At 43.2% G+C, this 24,244-nt stretch overlaps 1 protein-coding gene and 1 long non-coding RNA gene across 3 annotated transcripts; both read left to right on the top strand.

Moving 5' to 3' along the window:
- The first annotated feature begins 543 nt into the window (after nucleotides 1–543).
- On the top strand, nucleotides 544–3,931 carry sox4b (SRY-box transcription factor 4b). Its single transcript, XM_021593876.2, has one exon. The coding sequence runs from the start codon at nucleotides 1,092–1,094 to the stop codon at nucleotides 2,223–2,225; it is 1,134 nt and encodes a 377-aa protein (XP_021449551.2). The 5' UTR covers nucleotides 544–1,091; the 3' UTR covers nucleotides 2,226–3,931.
- Nucleotides 3,932–10,002: 6,071 nt separating this feature from the next.
- On the top strand, nucleotides 10,003–20,030 carry LOC118937335. Of its 2 annotated transcripts, XR_005034602.1 has the most exons (4): nucleotides 10,003–10,156; nucleotides 11,628–11,885; nucleotides 15,875–16,289; nucleotides 19,795–20,030. It is a non-coding gene; the product is annotated as an uncharacterized LOC118937335 (long non-coding RNA). The 2 variants fall into 2 exon arrangements; XR_005034601.1 differs by lacking the exon at nucleotides 19,795–20,030 and having other exon boundaries at nucleotides 15,875–18,540.
- Nucleotides 20,031–24,244: the final 4,214 nt, after the last annotated feature.

Below are 24,244 nucleotides of genomic sequence, written 5' to 3'. Positions count from 1 at the left end.
ATACAAATGACTTTGTTATAAACATCATATTACACCTCTGTATTATAGCAGGGTCACCCAGGATATGTTATTATCATAAATTAGTATAATTACTCATATACAAATATATGCTAGAACCTATTTATATATTCCCTCAAACATTATCTCTTTATCATAATAGACCATTCCAATCCAAACAAAGTTAACAAGTTGTTCCATGCGTCCCCTTATGCAACAGTAGGCCTATACTACTCTGAATGATATGATGCATCGCATTAGACTGGTTCCCATACATACAGCAACACCTTAATGATATAGGTATGGCTGGTTGGTGTAGAAAAAGTCCAAGACATAAGTATGTCTCTTTAAAGAGAAGTTTGTGTGTATACTGGAATGAGGTCAGACATAAAGCTCCTCATTGCACGCGCTGATTATTATTAGATTCCTTTTTTTTTTTTGGTCCAATGAGAAGAAACTGGGCGTGGTTTTGGCACTAGACAGGGTAGAGACAGCCACGGATTGGCTGAATTGTATCGCCATTATATCTTTGGAAAAGGATAAAGCTGCACGGGGAGAAATTAGAGGCTGCTGAAAGTTACCGAGTGCGCAGCAGAAAGGTAGATCCTAGTTCTAGTGAAACAAGCTTCTTCCCGCATGGTGCTCGGAAAGAAAAGCTATGCAGAAAAAGAGTTACCTTACTTTAGAAACTTTGAACATTTTCAGTGTCAGTGCGCTCACACAGCCACTCAGTTTGCTTTCCGCTGCTTACACGGCACATGTTTATGTCCTACACGACTGCTAGAGTTGATTAGCTTAGGCTACATAAAGCATTGTCGGAGGAAACAGAGTGGAAAACGGGGGACAGTTTTACACCGTTCGTTCTGTATCATATTACAGAGACTCGAAAAAAATAACTTTTAACAAATCCAGCATTTTTTAACGGCTATCAACGGATTCCTGTGGTTCCGGTTCGGCACATCTCAGGACTGACTTCTATTTTCACACAGCCAGCTAGAATTGTAAAGTAAAATAATTTTATTTAAAAAAAATAAACCTACAGTGTGGAACTGAACTGGAGAGCAAGCAGGCGCACTCTCATTGACATTATAATCATGGTACAGAAGACAAGTAATGCGGAGAGCTCCGAGGCTGTGTTCGAGGGAGAGTCGTCCGATTCCGGAGCTATGGACCTGGACATGGCATCCTCACCGAGCCCCGGATCCACGGCTTCTTCCGCGGGGGAAGGCAAACTGAACCCCGCCTGGTGCAAAACACCCACCGGTCACATCAAGAGGCCGATGAACGCTTTCATGGTGTGGTCACAGATTGAAAGGCGTAAAATTATGGAGCAGTCACCGGACATGCACAACGCGGAGATATCCAAGAGACTGGGCAAGCGCTGGAAGCTACTGAAAGACTGCGACAAGATCCCCTTCATACGAGAGGCGGAGCGGCTCAGACTCAAGCACATGGCGGACTACCCAGACTACAAGTACCGGCCCAGAAAGAAGGTGAAGTCCAGCAGCTCCAAACCGGGGGGCGAGAAGGAGGGAAAGGTCAGCGGTAGCAACTGTAACACCAGCATGAAACAATCTTCTAAAAAGAGTGGCTCAAAATCATCCAGTAAACCTCATAAAATCGTTTTTGGGAACAGCACCAAAACACCATCATTCCCAGAACAAGTCATCGGCACAGATCACCATTCTCTTTACAAATCCAAGTCTGTTTCTGCTGCCAAACAAATACCTGACAAGAAGAAGCGTATGTATGTGTTCGGGGGCAGCAGCCTTAGCCACAGTGTGAGCCCGTCTTCAGCAGCGGTGCCCGCCAGTCCCACACTCAGCAGCTCCGCGGATTCCAGCGAACCACTCAGCCTGTACGAGGACGCGACAGCCAGCAGCAGGCAGGGCGGCGAGTCTCCCTCCAGCGCCTCGGAAGACTACACTACTATGCGGGCGTCCTCTCCTACTCCCTCCGCTTCTCACTCCTCGTCCTCCTCCCAATCCTCTTCATCAGATGAGGAGTTTGAGGATGATCTACTGGACATTAACTCTAGCCCTGGTTTTGACAGCATGTCTCTGGGAAGCTTTGGGTCCTCGGTTTTGGACAGAGACTTGGATTTTAATTTCGAGTCGGGCTCCGGTTCTCACTTTGAGTTTCCCGACTACTGCACCCCAGAGGTGAGCGAGATGATTTCAGGAGACTGGCTAGAGTCGACCATTTCTAATTTGGTGTTCACGTATTGAGCGAGAGAAAAGGAGAACGAGAAAACCCACAAGCAGGAAATGTTGTCTTACTATTCTGAGCAAAAAAAGGGATTCCGGTAAAGTGATTTTGTGTCATACCGTAACCTACCAAGGGTCCCTCCCGCCGAGAAAGAGACTGCAAGTCCCCACGCGCTGACTGTTGAACAAAGCGAGAGAATAACTTGCTTTTTATTTCAAGAATCAACTGTCGACTGTTATTATGAGACACGGCTACAAGTAAGCAGAAGTATTGCCTCGACTGGAGAGGAAGATATTGTTGCGCCCTGAGTAGGAGTGATCGGGTCCTATTGAAATAAACACTCGATCAGAACTGGAAAACTGTGATTGATTTGCACGATTATAATGATGGCGGGTTTAGGTCAGCTATACTTTATTAATCAATGTGAGTTACTTAAAAGGGACATGTTGAGAAACGTTTTATGATCGCCAAGTGAACTTCAACAGACTTGCAGAGGTACAGAAATAGGCTGGATGTCTGGACGGTTTTTTGTTGTTGTCATCGAGGCAGATGGATTTATGAACCAGGTGGGTTGTTGACCTAAAAAGTCTAACCTTTTTTAAAAGATAAAACGCATGATGTTACCTGTCCTCTGTTTTACTGAGATGTATGTTAGACTGTCGAACAGTTGAAACTAGTTTTAGGGTTATTTAAATGGATAGATGGGCGCTATGTTTGATTCCTTTTTTTTTTTACCTAAAAGGAACCAAAAAAAATCACCAGCTGTTTTAATTCTTAACTTCAGGATTCAAACGCAACTGAAATCTGTGCTGAACTTTATACACATCTCTACAATTCAGGACCAAAATTATTTTATGTTTTTTCTGATGTTATGTATAGAGAAATTCTCACCGAATTATTTTTTTTTTCATCCTCGAATTTCCTTTTGTTCATTTTTTCAGAGGACATTTTTATATGATGTATTTATATACTGGCCAAAACATTTTCAACTTAATTATTATTATTATTTTTTTCTTGTACTGGTCTTGTTATAATGTTTTCCCTCACCGTCTGTTTCCTTCGCTGAAAGAAGGGCTAGACTTTTCACTTTTGATTTTTTATATTTAAATGTAGACTTTTGACACTTAAAGAGAGGAAACATTTGTTTATTTTGTCCGTGTATTTTTGTACAGATATATATCAAAGGGGGTGTCAATCGGTGTATATCGCTGTTTGGATTTCCTAATTTTAAAGATCCAGGTGGCCGGTTATCTCATGAATCGGCCTTCTGTCCATGTTTACAGTATCAATCTGCAGGCTTCTTAAAGACACAGTACCACATTTCAATACCCCTGTGAACATGCGCTTCAACTCACACACACACACACACACACAGTATTTTGAGCAGGCACACTTCTGCATTTCATTTTAGAATCTTGCCTAATAAAGAAAGATTGTAGCTTTAAATGAACAATTTATTGGGTTTAAAACCACCGGATGGAAGAATATCAAATCATATAAAGTAATATTCAAATTGGGTATTTTGAGTTCCCGCAAACAACAATTATGTAGACCAACTGCTTTTCTCATTGTATTTGAATATGTAATCTTTTCTACTTGTTCGCTAACTCTAGCTAATTGTTTTAGTATCTTATGGCATGGTGAATGAATAGTATTTTGTATTTCAGATTCAGGTTATAGCTGTTGTGTTTATATATATATATATATAAAAAAAAAGATAAAAAAAGATAAGAAAAATGAGGATAAAACCGTGAAAACATCTTTGTACATTTGACTGTGTATCATAAGCAAAAAATATTGTGTGTTTTATGTGTAGTTAAGCTATACCATGACAGGCACTAGAACTGATCGCTTTCTACTATCTTTACTTATGTTTAAGGTGGTTGTTCAGGATTTTTTTTATTTTATTTTATATATATATATACAGTTTTAAATATATTAACTTTATTTTCATCCCATTTCTGTGCAATATGCTGTGTAGAATATTGTTTTGTCTAATCATTGCCATAACAAAAGTTTTGAAAAGAGGGAGGGGGGGGGGGGGGGGTGGGAGGGGGGGAACTCATGCCAGCTAATCGTGTCAATTCACTGCCTGTCAGATTGTTGATAATTCTGTACATAACTTTTTTTTCATTTTTTTTTTTCAAGAAGGAAATAAAAATCAGCTGGAACTGAAACACATCCCTCGTCTCGGTCGACTCATTCTGTCTGATCTATAGAAGATTCCTTTAAAAAAAAAAAAATCAAAACCACTACTTTAATGTATACTTGATGTTTACAGTATACAATCATTGTTACACCGTACTCCTCCTCTCTGTTGACGCATTCTTGGTCTGATGTTTGTACGTGTATAGAAATGCTGCTTTAAAAAAAAAAAAAAACATGAAAACAGGGTGTACATTTACTGCACACAAATCATGTGCACGTATACAAGACCTACTAGTGCTTTAGAAGTGCTCCTTTTAGGGAATGAAAATGGCGTACTGTACACTAGTCAATGTAGGGCATTAGTGTAAAGGCTACAAGGCCTGTATTGGTAAAGCAGTGGTTGTTTATGATAGTATGTATGGGGAGTGATAACATGGAAGATCCCACACTTTACACATTCTCACAGACATACTGTATAAGAAGTAGAAGTACCTTATATGGTCTATAACATCAGTCCGTGTATGAATATTTATTTCACCTTTATTTAACTAGGCAAGTCAGTTTAGAACAAATTCTTATTTACAATGACGGCCCTACCCCTGGCCAATATCTACCCTACCTATCGTTATAAATACGTCTCCTTTATAGTCCCTGGGAGGTGATGTTATAGTGGCATTACAAGGGTTATGGTATTCAGCAGTCAGCATGCATTCACCTCCTAGCTCCATGTCTGTCTCCCAGACAGTGCCTCCCCTCCCCCTTCCCCAGACAGCACAGTGTATTAGCGTATGTGGGGGGTGGGGGGGGATGGGCCCTGGCTGGCTACATGCAAGGATGAGACATCCCAAATCAGCGCAGCAAACAGGCTGGCCCTGTATTCACATTCAAGAGTCTCAAGAGTAGAATCAGTTTGACCTTTTAAGAGAGTAATGAATAAGATGACATGTACGGGAGGGTGGGTTAACCTGATCCTAGATCAGCACTCCTACTTCGAATACAGGCCCAGGCTTGTCTAATGAACACAACACTCTCTCTCAGTTTCTAACCTGGTATTTATTACTATGTTAATAACTACGCACTAAAAAGGTTCTGTTGAGTTCTAGAACCCTAACTAGAATGAACCCTCTAATACATTACTTCAACCTAAGTGGTACGCTAGAATGGATATTGGGAATAGTCAATTTAAGGACTAAAACCTTGACATAATCCCTCTCCATTCTGCATTCGAATTCTTCTAAGAACCATACAATTAGCCACTTTATTAGCTAACCTGATAGTGGAAGTTAGTGCAGCTATCTCATCTCACCTGCTGTAGACCCCCCACCCCCCCCCCCCCCCCCCACCCCCTTCAGCTCAGCTGATTACAGAGAGGGATGTGAATGAAGGTAGTGGCTCAGTAAAAACCCAGCAGGGGGGAGGCTAGAGCCTCAGCCACCCCCTCTCCTCTCTTTGGGGGAAGGGGAGGGTGTCAGGCTGGGAGAGAGGAAAGGCATGACTGCTGGGCTGCTTTCCGGGCTAGTGGGAGTAGAGAAATTACCCTGTGGAAATCACTGGATACTGGGGAGTGTGGGGGATTTATATAGAGAGGAAATGTATTAAATTGGATTGTCAGTTAGGGTCTGAGTGGGTGTGTTTACTGTAATCTCTGCACATTTTATATATTTATCTCGGCAAGTCAGTTCAGAACAAACTCTTATTTACAGTGACCGCCTACACCGGCCAAACCCGGACGACGCTGGGGCCAATTGTGCGAAGACCAATCACAGGCGGTTGTGATACAACCTGGATTCAAACCAGGGTGTCTGTAGTGACGCTTCTAGCACTGAGATGCAGTGCCTTAGACCGCTGCGCCACTCGGGAACCTCACCTGCTCCTTCATTGGTCCAAAGCCAAAAGATATATACGTTTCAACATCACTCTGGCTGTAAACTGCAGTAACCTGGTGAGGCTTCCTTTCAGGTAACAAGTGTCACCCAGTAGCCATGCACTCACTCATATTACCAGTGGCCTACAAGGAAGGAAAAGACAACGCATTGAATTGGTTTTTTTTGTTGTCATGATGATTTGTTGACGTCTGTCAATCTGTCCACCTCACCTTACTCACACCGAAAGTACTGCACTTATGGAAATGGAAAGACACGTCGTCATTTGACCTTCAATATGTTCTTCCACAAACAAAAATAATCCACTTCCATATGCCTCTCCAGTCTTTCTCTACCAACCTCTAGATACACCAGCCAGACTGTTTCTACCTCTAGATACACCAGCCAGACTGTTTCTACCTCTAGATACACCAGCCAGACTGTTTCTACCTCTAGATACACCTGCCAGACTGTTTCTACCTCTAGATACACCAGCCAGACTGTTTCTACCTCTAGATACACCAGCCAGACTGTTTCTATCTCTACCTCTAGATACACCAGCCAGACTGTTTCTACCTCTAAATACACCAGCCGGACTGTTTCTGCCTCTAGATACACCAGCCAGACTGTTTCTGCCTCTAGATACACCAGCCAGACTGTTTCTACCTCTAGATACACCAGCCAGACTGTTTCTACCTCTAGATACACCAGCCAGACTGTTTCTACCTCTAGATACACCAGCCAGACTGTTTCTATCTCTACCTCTAGATACACCAGCCAGACTGTTTCTACCTCTAGATACACCAGCCAGACTGTTTCTACCTCTAGATACACCAGCCAGACTGTTTCTACCTCTAGATACACCAGCCAGACTGTTTCTACCTCTAGATACACCAGCCAGACTGTTTCTACCTCTAGATACACCAGCCAGACTGTTTCTACCTCTAGATACACCAGCCAGACTGTTTCTACCTCTAGATACACCAGACGGACTGTTTCTACCTCTATCTCGAGATACACCAGCTAGACTGTTTCTATCTCTAGATACACCAGCCAGACTGTGTCTATCTCTATCTCTAGATACACCAGCCAGTCTGTTTCTATCTCTAGATACACCAGCCAGACTGTTTCTGCCTCTAGATACACCAGCCAGACTGTTTCTACCTCTAGATACACCAGACGGACTGTTTCTACCTCTATCTCGAGATACACCAGCTAGACTGTTTCTATCTCTAGATACACCAGCCAGACTGTGTCTATCTCTATCTCTAGATACACCAGCCAGTCTGTTTCTATCTCTAGATACACCAGCCAGACTGTTTCTGCCTCTAGATACACCAGCCAGTCTGTTTCTATCTCTAGATACACCAGCCAGACTGTTTCTGCCTCTAGATACACCAGCCAGTCTGTTTCTATCTCTAGATACACCAGCCAGACTGTTTCTGCCTCTAGATACACCAGCCAGACTGTTTCTATCTCTAGATACACCAGCTAGACTGTCTCTATCTCTAGATACACCAGCAAGACTGTTTCTATCTCTAGATACACTAGCCAGACTGTTTCTGCCTCTAGATACACCAGCCAGACTGTTTCTATCTCTAGATACACCAGCCAGACTGTGTCTATCTCTATCTCTAGATACACCAGCCAGACTGTTTCTATCTCTAGATACACCAGCTAGACTGTCTCTATCTCTAGATACACCAGCAAGACTGTTTCTATCTCTAGATACACTAGCCAGACTGTTTCTGCCTCTAGATACACCAGCCAGACTGTTTCTACCTCTAGATACACCAGCCAGACTGTTTCTATCTCTATCTCTAGATACACCAGCCAGACTGTGTCTATCTCTATCTCTAGATACACCAGCCAGACTGTGTCTATCTCTATCTCTAGATACACCAGCCAGACTATTTCTATCTCTACCAGTACTGCACTATAAAGGAAATAGAGTGCCATTTGGAGTCTGTGGGTTCTTCACAGGTTATGCTGGAAGGCAGTTCAGAACAAAGAACATGTTTTTTTAGACTAGTGACTTGTTACACAGCGGGAGATCTTTTCAGACTACTGGTTTGTTACACAGCGGGAGATCTTTTCAGACTACTGGTTTGTTACACAGCGGGAGATCTTTTCAGACTACTGGTTTGTTACACAGCGGGAGATCTTTTCAGACTACTGGTTTGTTACACAGCGGGAGATCTTTTCAGACTACTGGTTTGTTACACAGCGGGAGATCTTTTCAGACTACTGGTTTGTTACACAGCGGGAGATCTTTTCAGACTACTGGTTTGTTACACAGCGGGAGATCTTTTCAGACTACTGGTTCGTTACACAGCGGGAGATCTTTTCAGACTACTGGTTTGTTACACAGCGGGAGATATTTTCAGACTACTGGTTTGTTACACAGCGGGAGATCTTTTCAGACTACTGGCTTGTTACACAGCGGGAGATCTTTTCAGACTACTGGCTTCAAACTACTGGTTTGTTACACAGCGGGAGATAATTTCAGACTACTGGTTTGTTACACAGCGGGAGATCTTTTCAGACTACTGGTTTGTTACACAGCGGGAGATCTTTTCAGACCACTGGTTTGTTACACAGCGGGAGATAATTTCAGACTACTGGTTTGTTACACAGCGGGAGATCCTTTCAGACTACTGGCTTGTTACACAGCGGGAGATCTTTTCAAACTACTGGTTTGTTACACAGCGGGAGATCTTTTCACACTACTGGCTTGTTATCCAGGCTGTATCACATCCGGCCATGATTGGGAGTCCCATAGGGCGGGGCACAAATGGCCCAGTGTTGTCCGGGTTTGACCCAGGGTAGGCCGTCATTGTAAATAAGAATTTTCTCTTAACTGACTTGCTTAGTTAAATGAAGGTAATATACAGTAGTACTTAAAAAGTATTACTTAAAAATCATACAATGTGATTTTCAGGATTTTTGTTTTAGATTCCGTCTCTCACAGTTGAAGTGTACCTTGATAAACATTACAGACCTCTACATGCTTTGTAAGTAGGAAAACCTGCAAAATCGGCAGTGTATCAAATACTTGTTCTCCCCACTGTAGATATAATTGTTACACAGTGGGTGATGTTTCTGTGCTTTCAATACTCAAGTTCATGGTTGAAGATTTCACGATGCTTATCTTGCTCTTCTTTGAATACTTGTTTAGTCTCCTCAACAGTAAATACACAGTTAATACAATTAATTGAGGGCATAGTGTTGATTTATAATCCAATGGATTTGTGTTTGTTAGAGTGGCAGGCAGCCTAGTGGTTAAGAATGTTGGGCCAGTAACTGAAAGGTTGCTAGTTCGAATTGCTGGTCTGACTAGATTAAAAATCTGTTGATGTGCCCTTGAGCAAGGCACTTAACCCGAATTGCTCGTATAAGTCACTCTGGATAAGGGTGTCTGCTAAATGTAAACATGTATTTCAAACTTTGTATGTTATTTATTCCTAAAAAGTAAGAATGTTGAGGATGAATATGGTGAATTTTGGAAGCTCTGCACAGAGTTGCAGTGCATATTTCAGCGTTCAGCGTTGTAGATCAATAGTTGTATTATTAAAAAAAAGATGTATTATATATTATGTATTATATAATATAACTATTATATTTTATAAAAGCTTTTAATCTTTGAGGTCTAGAAGTTACAAATTGTTATACGTTTTTGTTCAAATATCAAATAATCAAATAATAATTGAGTAATATGTTGTTAGTGTTAATCTTATGAATATACTGTACCTATGATGTTGCTTTCTTTGTTGTTGTTTAGTATTATGTAGAGGGCGGGACTGAAACTGGAATGAACAAGGCGCGGCCAAGATTCCCCTTCACACGTGCAGACAAAGAGCGCCAACAACACAACCCAAATATGCACTTTTAAACTTTTCCAAACGAAACGGACGACTTCCACGAACATAGGAAATGCAACGGTAAGAGGGTTTTAAAGTGAATGTTATGCCATGTGTTGTTTTTGATGAGATTTTTATTAGATTTAATTACAATATAAAAAAGTTGCTGATAGTTGGTGCGTCAGCTCGCAAAGTTGAAAGCACAAAGCGCGAGAGGAGCGTTCCTTTGTCTGATGCAGCGCAGAGACCGGAGAGAGAGAGAGAGAGAGAGAGAGAGCATGGATGCTTTCAAATGTACTTATATCCCCCCTTATAAATAACTCGTTTATTATTGACATATATAAACGATATGGATCGAAGTTTGTAGTTGTTTCGTGGTGTTTATCTCAAGGGGATGGGTTGAAGGAGACAAAGCTGTCAAAAGTTGGATGGTGAGGGAAGTTGGAAAGAGAATTACGCGCGTGACGACGAACTTTCTTTTTAATGATAAATGTTTGGATAAAATACACGTTAGAATGACAAATTCGTTGACCTATTTATATAAATAATTACATTGTGAAGTTCAGAGTGTGATATGGACACTTTTTGTTGTTGTGGAGAATTGAGAACAGTACAATCAGGTGCTTGTACGCTTCTCTATTTGGATAACCTAATAGCTGAAACAAGACTAAATGGAATATTTTACAGCCTTCTATTATGGTTCCAGAACGCAACAACGAATAAAGGCGGATTGCAGTCCTGGTAGTTTAGGGAGTGAGCATGGAGCAACAGGTATAAGACACAGCACAGTAAGTCGGTGTGGTGGACTCTTTGTTACGTTCCCTTTGTTCTGTTCCACTACTCACCAAAAAGGAGCGAATACAAGAATGCGACAAGAAAGTAGAAAATAAGCCGTATTTGACTTCTGAAAAGTGATAAACTATTGGAAATAATTGATTGCGGAGGTTTTAATGCCTTTTATAAGTGGTTATGAAGGGAAACGTACACATTTATGCATGCAAATGTATACGAATGTCTCTCTTTTTTCAGCACCCATAGAATAGAGTAAATATCTATATATATATTTTTTTTTATCATATTGGGTTTTTCAAAAATTACTTGAAACTTCTAGTCTAAATTAATGCTTTATACCACCCCAAGTTGCAAAACGAATATTCTAACAATCTTGTTCTGAAACCATGGAAACTTCTGTTCTAATTTGATGGCCATGGAATTCTCCGGTTTTACACGTCTTTAACATGCGGCGTGTGTTCCTCAATCTACACTCATTATAAAACACTGAATAACGTTTTAAAATACATTTTTATTGAACTTGTTGAGAATTATCTAAGTAAATACGATAGTATAGTTTGCATACGTCTAAATGTATTTTTTTGTTAGCCTTATTTTATTCGTTTCATCGACCACACTGCTGGACTGTTAAAAACAAGCCAAAATATGTCTGCCAGTGTTTATCACTAACTTTTCTATCGTTTCAAACTCGATTCTTCTGCCCAAACTGTCAGTAATACAGAGGCCCTCCATAACTTTGATTTTCCTCTGCTATCCTCAGGTGGAATGAAACCTGTTTAATTTGAAAAGCTTTTCTTTTTCGGGAGGCCTGCATTGGGAAAAAGTACCTTGGAGCCGTACCTTTACAACAGGAGTTTAGCTGCAGGACCTCTGAATAACCATCTACACTGTGGCGGATTTACCCGCGACCTGTACCGGACTCATGGAATCGAAATTGGATTATATCTTCCGGCGCACATCACAACAAAGGCTTTCCAAATTGGATAGGCGTCTCATCGGACCCTCAAGGACAACATGGGTAGGTTAGCCCGCTTCCACAGCAATTTCTTCAGGGAAGACTTGTGGAGTGACGCTTGTTTCCTAATTTGGTGCACAACATCCCATCCTAAAACTAAGTTGCACTTGTAGTGCGTATTTCAGAGTTGCAGTGCATATTTCAGAGTTGCAGGGCGTATTTCAGTTGCAGGGCATATTTCAGCGTTGCAGGGCGTATTTCAGTTGCAGGGCATATTTCAGCGTTGCAGGGCGTATTTCAGTTGCAGGGCATATTTCAGCGTTGCAGTGCATATTTCAGCGTTGCAGTGCATATTTCAGCGTTGCAGTGCATATTTCAGCGTTGCAGGGCGTATTTCAGTTGCAGGGCATATTTCATAGTTGTAGTGTGTATTTGAGAGTCCCAATGTGCATTCCAGAGTTGCAGGGCGTAAATTGGTGTGGTTGGTTTAGACTTGGCGGTGTTTAGACTGTTATTACCTCGTTTACGTCTTAGGCGACAACATGTATTTTATTAAAATGTTTGATTTATTTATGTTCTGTTGAAATTGCATAGTTAAGTTGATAAAGTTAGAATTTGTTTTCAAACCAGCGTTTTGTCTTTGTTTACAAAAGCCATGTGACGGCCAGTTAAATGATTAGCCGGTGAACTATGTTTTTCAGCAAGGCTGAAGCTGGACAGCGTCCCTGCAATGTGGGGGAGGGGGTTGGGGATTGAACGATGATGTTGCGCATTGAGGGCCTTGTATATGATTACATTGACTGATTTACACGCATCTGTTCACATTGCTGGCATTTATAGATTACGTTATTACATTTATTATCCACCAGACAGTTCGCCTGGAGAGAGAAAGAGAGAGAGAGAGAGGGAGAAGTTACCTCACTATTACAACCCTCATCCTCAATGATGTCATTGAGAGCCAATGAAAAGACGCGAGGGGGGGGGGGGGGGGGGGGGGGCTCTTCGTAGAATTCAGGCAAAGCCCCCGCCCCCTACGGCGCTCATGGAACCACACATGCACACACCGTGTTGCCATAGTAGTAGTCGGCAGTATCACATTTTTGCCACACTGCATTGCGATAAAGTGGGGGAGAATAGGCTACACGAAGCACGTGCCGGTTATAAGGCTGTTTCCGTTACAGCTTCTGCTTGTTGTAAAATGCCGTTGGGGATTTTTGTCTTTTATTAGAGTAAATAAAATAGAGAGCATTTTTGAAAAGGCCTATGATTAACATTTATTTGGAACATTTTCCCCTGTTTTGTGTCTTTTAGTGAATTGGATTCTCTTTCACAGTCAATACAAATGATTAAATTAGCTATTTGAAATAGCCTGATGTTGTCCTTTGGTGGTGGTTGTTTCTGTTTTCACACCTCCACCCACAGAGCCTGAAGCCTAGGAGCCATGTCAGGAGACAGTCACAGAGTGCACTGCAGACTGCAGAGTAGAAATGAACCACATGCGATCTCTATCTATTAACAGACACCTCTGAGCAGGGGCCAATAAGCTCACAGTGGAGTAGTGGCCATACCATGATGTCATCTTACATCATCTCATACAGTGGGGCTGTGCTGTGCCTCATCATTTTGCCTTAGCATCTCTCTCTCTCTCTCTGTCTCTCTCTGTCTCTCTCTCCCTCTCTCTCTCTCTCTCTCTCTCTCTCTCTCTCTCTCTCTCTCTCCTCTTCCTCTTCCTCTTATTTTTCTCCTTTATAACAGTACACATCTATAAGCAGGATATAGACATGTAGTAGTTATAGATATACTGACAAGGTATAGAGGATATACTGCTACACATTAGGGCCAGCATTACCGATGGCTGTGACAGCTACTACCTCTGAGATACACAATACTGACAAGGTATAGAGGATATACTGCTACACATTAGAGCCAGCATTACCGATGGCTGTGACAGCAACTACCTCTGAGATACACAATACTGACAAGGTATAGAGGATATACTGCTACACATTAGGGCCAGCATTACCGATGGCTGTGACAGCTACTACCTCTGAGATACACAATACTGACAGGGTATAGAGGATATACTGCTACACATTAGGGCCAGCATTACCGATGGCTGTGACAGCTACTACCTCTGAGATACACAATACTGACAGGGTATAGAGGCTATACTGCTACACATTAGGGCCAGCATTACCGATGGCTGTGACAGCTACTACCTCTGAGATACACAATACTGACAGGGTATAGAGGATATACTGCTACACATTAGGGCCAGCATTACCGATGGCTGTGACAGCTACTACCTCTGAGATACACAATACTGACAGGGTATAGAGGATATACTGCTACACATTAGGGCCAGCATTACCGATGGCTGTGACAGCTACTACCTCTGAGAGCAGAGTGAGTCTCTGTAGTCTGTAAAACACGTCAGGCTTTGTTTTCCTTCTGTGTGCCTGTGGCACGGAGATAACTGAGGATGTTCAGCCTGCATGTGTATGTTTTTTGCTGTGCGTGTGTGTGTGTGTGTGTGTGTGTGTGTGTGTGTGTGTACCTGTGTGGGTATGTGTGTGTCAGTCCTGTGTGTGTGTGTGTCTGTGTGTGTGTGTGTGTGTACCTGTGTGTGTGTGTCAGTCCTGTGTGTCAGTCCTGTGTGTGTGTGTGTGTGTGTCTGTGTGTGTGTGTACCTGTGTGTGTACCTGTGTGTGTATGTGTGTGTGTACCTGTGTGGGTATGTGTGTGTCAGTCCTGTGTGTGTGTGTCTGTGTGTGTGTGTGTGTGTGTGTGTGTGTGTGTGTGTGTACCTGTGTGTGTGTGTCAGTCCTGTGTGTCAGTCCTGTGTGTGTGTGTTTGTGTCTGTGTGTGTGTACCTGTGTGTGTACCTGTGTGTGTATGTGTGTGTGTACCTGTGTTTGTACGTGTGTGTCAGTCCTGTGTGTGTGTGTGTGTGTGTGTGTGTGTGTGTGTGTGTGGTGTGTGAATGTGCTAGAGCGTCTCCACAGTCAAGGAAACAGCAATACATTATTATGGCTTCACACCAGGAGAAGACCGTTTCGATAAAAAGGGAGAGCTCCCTCACGCACCTCTTTTCCAGGCTTTCTTCAGAGTTGTATAATTATGTGATCTATCTCATGCAGAAGTCCTCTGTTTAAATGTTCACTGGACCAGACCGGTGCCTGGTAGACAGGCTGGTATGTTCATTTGTGGAACAGTTTGTTGTCTCTATGAACAGATTGCTTTTCCCGGGACGCACCAGCTCTCTCTTTAGGGCATTACGGTGTGGTGTATTCAATAAAAAAACACACACACACACGCACGCACGCACGCACGCACACACACACACACACACACACACACACACACACACACACACAGTTTAGATGGCTGGTCGTACAGGTAATTTACTGAGGCTGCAAATATGCCTGGCTGTATCTCCAGTGTTAATCCGTGGATGGACTCAGGGTTTATCAAGTCAAATCTGATATTGTCTGTTCAGAGATTATGTCCTGGCTAACTGAGGGTTTATCTGGTTAGGCTGGTCTGTTCAATGACTTGGGTTGGATGGTATCTACCAGGTGTGGTTATTACACACACACACGCACGCACGCACACACACACACACACACACACACACACACACACACACACACACGCACACACGCACACACGCACACACACACACACACGCACGCACACACGCACACACACACACACACGGACGCACGCACACACGCACACGCACACGCACACACACACACACACTACACAAGGCATTTGAAGTGAGATGAGGTTGACTGTGAGCCGTTTTTATCTGTTGTCTGACCGACTGAGGTTCAGACTGAAGCAGTGTTACTGAACCATCATGTAAATCAGGAAGCTGGGAAGATTAGTTTCTGGTCGGTTTATTATCATCGACTGAGATGCAGAATGTGTGTGAAGTTCTAGGTCTGTACGTTGACGATATTACATGGTTTTAATGTTTCTGACAAACTCAGATAATCCAAATTGTCAAATTGATGTTATCTATTTTGTTACCCGTTTCTTCCTAGACTTGGAACCATTTTTATCTCCTAGAAACATGAAGAAAATGAAATATTCTACATTTCTGTGGATATCCATGGCTACAGGAAGTAGTTAAAGAGGAGCCGAGCACCATAACTACAGGAAGTAGTTAAAGAGGGACAGAGCACCATAACTACAGGATGTTAGATGAAGAGGAGCAGAGCACCATAACTACAGGATGTTAGTTCAAGAGGAGCAGAGCACCATAGCTACAGGAAGTAGTTAAAGAGGAGCAGAGCACCATAACTACAGGAAGTAGTTAAAGAGGGACAGAGCACCATAACTACAGGATGTTAGATGAAGAGGAGCAGAGCACCATAACTACAGGATGTTAGTTCAAGAGGAGCAGAGCACCATACCTACAGGAAGTAGTTAAAGAGCAGAGCACCATAACTACAGCATGTAAGTTCAAGAGGGACAGAGCACCATAACTACAGCATGTTAGTTCAAGAGGAACAGAGCACCATAACTACAGCATGTTAGTTCAAGAGGGACAGAGCACCATAACTACAGCATGTTAGTTCAAGAGGGACAGAGCACCATAACTACAGCATGTTAGTTCAAGAGGAACAGAGCAGAGCACCATAACTACAGCATGTTAGTTCAAGAGGGACAGAGCAGAGCACCATAACTACAGCATGTTAGTTCAAGAGGAGCAGAGCAGAGCACCATAACTACAGCATGTTCGTTCAAGAGGGACAGAGCAACATAACTACAGGATGTTAGTTCAAGAGGAACAGAGCAGAGCACCATAACTACAGCATGTTAGTTCAAGAGGAACAGAGCAGAGCACCATAACTACAGCATGTTAGTTCAAGAGGGACAGAGCACCATAACTACAGCATGTTAGTTCAAGAGGGACAGAGCACCATAACTACAGCATGTTAGTTCAAGAGGGACAGAGCACCATAACTACAGCATGTTAGTTCAAGAGGAACAGAGCAGAGCACCATAACTACAGCATGTTAGTTCAAGAGGGACAGAGCAGAGCACCATAACTACAGCATGTTAGTTCAAGAGGGACAGAGCACCATAACTACAGCATGTTAGTTCAAGAGGGACAGAGCAGAGCACCATAACTACAGGATGTTAGTTCAAGAGGGACAGCGCAGAGCACCATAACTACAGCATGTTAGTTCAAGAGGAGCAGAGCACCATAACTACAGCATGTTAGTTCAAGAGGGACAGAGCATCATAACTACAGCATGTTAGTTCAAGAGGGACAGAGCAGAGCACCATAACTACAGGATGTTAGTTCAAGAGGGACAGAGCACCATAACTACAGCATGTTAGTTCAAGAGGGACAGAGCAGAGTACCATAACTACAGCATGTTAGTTCAAGAGGGACAGAGCACCATAACTACAGCATGTTAGTTCAAGAGGGACAGAGCAGAGCACCATAACTACAGCATGGTATTTCAAGAGGGACAGAGCAGAGCACCATAACTACAGCATGTTAGTTCAAGAGGGACAGAGCACCATAACTACAGCATGTTAGTTCAAGAGGGACAGAGCACCATAACTACAGCATGTTAGTTCAAGAGGAACAGAGCACCATAACTACAGCATGTTAGTTCAAGAGGGACAGAGCAGAGCACCATAACTACAGCATGATAGTTCAAGAGGGACAGAGCACCATAACTACAGCATGTTAGTTCAAGAGGGACAGAGCACCATAACTACAGCATGTTAGTTCAAGAGGGACAGAGCACCATAACTACAGCATGTTAGTTCAAGAGGGACAGAGCACCATAACTACAGCATGTTAGTTCAAGAGGGACAGAGCAGAGCACCATAACTACAGCATGATAGTTCAAGAGGGACAGAGCACCATAACTTACAGCATGTTAGTTCAAGAGGGACAGAGCACCATAACTACAGCATGTTAGTTCAAGAGGAACAGAGCAGAGCACCATAACTACAGCATGTTAGTTCAAGAGGAACAGAGCACCATAACTACAGCATGTTAGTTCAAGAGGGACAGAGCAGAGCACCATAACTACAGCATGTTAGTTCAAGAGGGACAGAGCACCATAACTACAGCATGTTAGTTCAAGAGGGACAGAGCAGAGCACCATAACTACAGCATGTTAGTTCAAGAGGGACAGAGCAGAGCACCATAACTACAGCATGTTAGTTCAAGAGGGACAGAGCAGAGCACCATAACTACAGCATGTTAGTTCAAGAGGGACAGAGCACCATAACTACAGCATGTTAGTTCAAGAGGGACAGAGCAGAGCACCATAACTACAGGATGTTAGTTCAAGAGGGACAGAGCACCATAACTACAGCATGTTAGTTCAAGAGGAACAGAGCACCATAACTACAGCATGTTAGTTGAAGAGGGACAGAGCACCATAACTACAGCATGTTAGTTCAAGAGGGACAGAGCACCATAACTACAGCATGTTAGTTCAAGAGGAACAGAGCAGAGCACCATAACTACAGCATGTTAGTTCAAGAAGGACAGAGCACCATAACTACAGCATGTTAGTTGAAGAGGGACAGAGCACCATAACTACAGCATGTTAGTTCAAGAGGGACAGAGCACCATAACTACAGCATGTTAGTTCAAGAGGAACAGAGCAGAGCACCATAACTACAGCATGTTAGTTCAAGAGGGACAGAGCAGAGCACCATAACTACAGCATGTTAGTTGAAGAGGGACAGAGCACCATAACTACAGCATGTTAGTTCAAGAGGAACAGAGCACCATAACTACAGCATGTTAGTTCAAGAGGGACAGAGCACCATAACTACAGCATGTTAGTTCAAGAGGGACAGAGCACCATAACTACAGCATGTTAGTTCAAGAGGAACAGAGCACCATAACTACAGCATGTTAGTTGAAGAGGGACAGAGCACCATAACTACAGCATGTTAGTTGCAGAGGGACAGAGCACCATAACTACAGGATGTTAGTTGAAGAGGGACAGAGCACCATAACTACAGCATGTTAGTTCAAGAGGGACAGAGCACCATAACTACAGCATGTTAGTTCAAGAGGGACAGAGCAGAGCACCATAACTACAGCATGTTAGTTCAAGAGGAACAGAGCACCATAACTACAGCATGTTAGTTCAAGAGGGATAGTATATTACCGGCTAATAATATGATATAATGATATATGATCCACTCAGGCTGAACACAGTTCCATGCTGTATTCATCTAGAAACCCAGTTAGTTAGTTTGTTAAGTCTCTGTTAAGTCTCTGTTAAGTCTCTGTTTATCCACTCAGGTTGAACACAGTTCCATGCTGTATTCATCTAGAAACCCAGTTAGTTTGTTAAGTCTCTGTTAAGTCTCTGTTAAGTCTCTGTTAAGTCTCTGTTTATCCACTCAGGCTGAACACAGTTCCAGAGTCCTGCTGTCCCTGTGTGTGTGTCTTTTCTGTAATGCGTTGTGTGTGTGTGTCTATTCTGTAATGCGTTGTGTGTGTGTGTGTCTGTTCTGTAATGTGTTTTGTGTGTGTGTGTGTGTGTCTGTTCTGTAATGCGTTTTGTGTGTGTGTGTCTATTCTGTAATGCATTGTGTGTGTGTGTGTGTGTGTGTCTATTCTGTAATGCATTGTGTGTGTGTGTGTGTCTATTCTGTAATGCTATGTGTTGTGTGTGTGTCTATTCTGTAATGTGTTGTGTGTGTGTCTATTCTGTAATGTGTTGTGTGTGTGTGTGTGTGTGTGTCTATTCTGTAATGCGTTTTGTGTGTGTGTGTCTATTCTGTAATGCGTTGTGTGTGTGTGTGTGTGTGTCTATTCTGTAATGCGTTTTGTGTGTGTGTGTGTCTATTCTGTAATGCGTTTTGTGTGTGTGTGTGTGTGTGTGTGTGTGTGTCTATTCTGTAATGCGTTAGTCCTGTCAGAAACTTCAGACACTACCCGCATTCACAGCACTTCATCTCTTCACAGGACAGGGGCCCCAGAAAGAGAGCATGTGTCCTTCCATCTCCTTCTCACAGGACAGGGGCCCCAGAAAGAGAGCATGGCAAAGATTGATACTGTCAAAGAGGAATGTACACACAGACAGACAGGGTAGACAGAGTAGACATGCAGGCCTGGGAGACTGCCTGGCACTTACAGTACGGAGCCTGCCATGCTGCGTGAGGGAGGAAGAGGGGAGGAAGGAGGGAATGAAGGAGGGAGAGAGGAAGGGAGGGGAGGGAAAGAGAGAGAGAGAGAGAGAGGCAGGGAAGGAGGGAGAGAGGAAGGGAGGGGAGGGAAAGAGAGAGAGAGAGAGAGAGGCAGGGAAGGAGGGAGGAAGGGAGGGGAGGGAAAAAGAGAGAGAGGCAGGGAAGGAGGGAGGAAGGGACTGGGGGGAGAGACAGAAACACAGCCAGCCGGCCTAATCTCCTCTCCTTTCATTTCACCAACAATTCAGCCATCCCCGCCTCCCTCCCTCCTTCCCTGTCTGTCTGGCTGTCTCCTCGTTCCACATCCTAAATAGAACTGGGCACGAGGAATAAAAGCTCTTCTCTTTTAATGCAAAGTGTTCTCTTTTGGAACTTGGACACAGTCTCTCCCCAGTAATGTAGCATTAGGAACTCCTTTCAGATGATTTTCAAGTTCATTCTCATAAGGGCTCTGACTCATTGTTAGACTCATAAGGGCTCTGACTCATTGTTAGACTCATAAGGGCTCTGACTCATTGTTAGACTCATAAGGGCTCTGACTCATTGTTAGACTCATAAGGGCTCTGACTCATTGTTAGACTCATAAGGGCTCTGACTCATTGTTAGACTCATAAGAGGTCGGACTCATTGTTAGACTCATAAGGGGTCAGACTCATTGTTACTCATAAGGGGTCTGACTCATTGTTAGACTCATAAGGGCTCTGACTCATTGTTAGACTCATAAGGGCTCTGACTCATTGTTAGACTCATAAGGGCTCTGACTCATTGTTAGACTCATAAGGGCTCTGACTCATTGTTAGACTCATAAGGGGTTTGACTCATTGTTAGACTCATAAAGCGTCTGACTCATTGTTAGACTCATAAAGGGTCTGACTCATTGTTAGACTCATAAGGGGTCTGACTCATTGTTAGACTCATAAAGGGTCTGACTCATTGTTAGACTCATAAGGGCTCTGACTCATTGTTAGACTCATAAAGGGTCTGACTCATTGTTAGACTCATAAGGGGTCTGACTCATTGTTAGACTCATAAGGGCTCTGACTCATTGTTAGACTCATAAGGGGTCTGACTCATTGTTAGACTCATAAGGGCTCTGACTCATTGTTATACTCATAAGGGGTCTGACTCATTGTTAGACTCATAAGGGGTCTGACTCATTGTTAGACTCATTTTTTTCCCCGAAAGATAATCTCAAGAAATGTTTTTCTGTAAAAGGTAATCAAATCACTAATTCTCCAGGATACAGTTTTTAAAAAATGGATTTATTTGATTGATGAATATGCTTCGTAGCCCTTTCCTGCAGTCAAATGACCTGGCAGCCTCATGGGTGGAATGGTATTCACATTTATTATCATTTCAACATTAATAAACATTATTATTTTTAAACCTGCCAAAAATCATCAGATGTTTGTATGTCAAACAGTTGTGTTATATTTCAGTCTTCTGTGATGTATATAAAGTGTAATATTGGGATGAAAATTAAATACATTTCAACTCTGTATCTGATATGGTGCAGGTGTCTTTTTAAAAAAAAAGTCCATAACCATGTGTGTGAGGTGTATACCTTTGTTTCAAAGTAGATTTGTTTAAGACTACCCAGAAGCACTCTGTGTCAGACTACCCAGAACCACTCTGTGTCAGACTACCCAGAACCACTCTGTGTCAGACTACCCAGAACCACTCTGTGTCAGACTACCCAGAACCACTCTGTGTCAGACTACCCAGAACCACTCTGTGTCAGACTACCCAGAACCACTCTGTGTCAGACTACCCAGAACCACTCTGTGTCAGACTACCCAGAAGCACTCTGTGTGACCCTGATTTAGCCCACTGCAGTAAATGAATGGATTAAAGAATGCTGCTGTCCAACTGTGTTCCCTCAAACAGGCCTTATTCCCGAACATCTCTGTTGGGACAGTTGGACAGCAGACGGACTAGCGTGATATTTACCTACGGTGTTGTAGGCCCACGGTGATGACGACGAGGACAACGACGACGATGATGATGATGATGATGGCGATGATGATATTTACACATTTACAGTCCAGGATTTCAAGACAAAAACGATTGTAGGCCATAGTTCAAAAGATTTTGAGTTGACAAAAAAAAAGACAGGGCAAAAATTAGCTGCAGAAAGACTGTAGCAACCTGGGATACTCGGGCAGAACGGCCCAACACTGCCAAGCTGCAGAAAGACCGTAGCAACCTGGGATACAAGGGCAGAACGACCCAACACTGCCAAGCTGCAGAAAGACTGTAGCAACCTGGGATACAAGGGCAGAACGACCCAACACTGCCAAGCTGCAGAAAGACTGTAGCAACCTGGGATACTCGGGCAGAACGGTCCAACACTGCCAAGCTGCAGAAAGACTGTAGCAACCTGGGATACATGGGCAGAACGGCCCAACACTGCCAAGCTGCAGAAAGACTGTAGCAACCTGGGATACTCGGGCAGAACGGCCCAACACTGCCAAGCTGCAGAAAGACTGTAGCAACCTGGGATACTCGGGCAGAACGGCCCAACACTGCCAAGCTGCAGAAAGACTGTAGCAACCTGGGATACTCGGGCAGAACGGCCCAACACTGCCAAGCTGCAGAAAGACTGTAGCAACCTAGGATACATGGGCAGAACGACCCAACACTGCCAAGCTGCAGAAAGACTGTAGCAACCTGGGATACTCGGGCAGAACGGCCCAACACTGCCAAGCTGCAGAAAGACTGTAGCAACCTGGGATACTCGGGCAGAACGGCCCAACACTGCCAAGCTGCAGAAAGACTGTAGCAACCTGGGATACTCGGGAAGAACGGCCCAACACTGCCAAGCTGCAGAAAGACTGTAGCAACCTGGGATACTCGGGCAGAACTGCCCAACACTGCCAAGCTGCAGAAAGACTCTAATACCTGAGAGCTAAAGCAACAGAGCACATTGTCTATACACAACCAGACAACCCCATTATTTGTTATATTCTATTTAACCATTATTTAGAGAAGGAGTCAATGCTGAGACCAATGTGTCTTTATTTAGACAGGGAGTCGATGCTGAAACCAAGGTCTCTTTATTTAGACAGGGAGTCAGTGCTGAGACCAAGGTCTCTTTATTTAGACAGGGAGTCAGTGCTGAGACCAAGGTCTCTTTATTTAGACAGGGAGTCAGTGCTGAGACCAAGGTCTCTTTATTTAGACAGGGAGTCAGTGCTGAGACCAAGGTGTCTTTATTTAGACAGGGAGTCAGTGCTGAGACCAAGGTCTCTTTATTTAGACAGGGAGTCAGTGCTGAGACCAAGGTCTCTTTATTTAGACAGGGAGTCAGTGCTGAGACCAAGGTCTCTTTATTTAGACAGGGAGTCAGTGCTGAGACCAAGGTGTCTTTATTTAGACAGGGAGTCAATGCTGAAACCAAGGTCTCTTTATTTAGACAGAGAGTCAATGCTGAGACCAAGGTCTCTTTATTTAGACAGGGAGTCAATGCTGAGACCAAGGTGTCTTTATTTAGACAGGGAGTCAATGCTGAGACCAAGGTCTCTTTATTTAGACAGGGAGTCAGTGCTGAGACCAAGGTCTCTTTATTTAGACAGGGAGTCAATGCTGAGACCAAGGTGTCTTTATTTAGACAGGGAGTCAGTGCTGAGACCAAGGTGTCTTTATTTAGACAGGGAGTCAATGCTGAAACCAAGGTCTCTTTATTTAGACAGAGAGTCAATGCTGAGACCAAGGTCTCTTTATTTAGACAGGGAGTCAATGCTGAGACCAAGGTGTCTTTATTTAGACAGGGAGTCAATGCTGGGACCAAGGTCTCTTTATTTAGACAGGGAGTCAATGCTGGGACCAAGGTGTCTTTATTTAGACAGGGAGTCAATGATGAGACCAAGGTCTCTTTATTTAGACAGGGAGTCAGTGCTGAGACCAAGGTCTCTTTATTTAGACAGGGAGTCAGTGCTGAGACCAAGGTCTCTTTATTTAGACAGGGAGTCAGTGCTGAAACCAATGTCTCTTTATTTAGACAGGGAGTCAATGCTGAGACCAAGGTCTCTTTATTTAGACAGGGAGTCAGTGCTGAGACCAAGGTCTCTTTATTTAGACAGGGAGTCAGTGCTGAAACCAATGTCTCTTTATTTAGACAGGGAGTCAATGCTGAAACCAATGTCTCTTTATTTAGACAGGGAGTCAGTGCTGAAACCAAGGTCTCTTTATTTAGACATGGAGTCAGTGCTGAGCAGAAGGTCTCTATA

Source organism: Oncorhynchus mykiss, chromosome 2 (genome assembly GCF_013265735.2).
Source record: "Oncorhynchus mykiss isolate Arlee chromosome 2, USDA_OmykA_1.1, whole genome shotgun sequence".
NCBI classification, from domain to species: Eukaryota; Metazoa; Chordata; class Actinopteri; order Salmoniformes; family Salmonidae; genus Oncorhynchus; species Oncorhynchus mykiss.
Note: the sequence above shows the minus strand (reverse complement) of the source record. Positions and strands in the feature narration are given on the sequence as shown.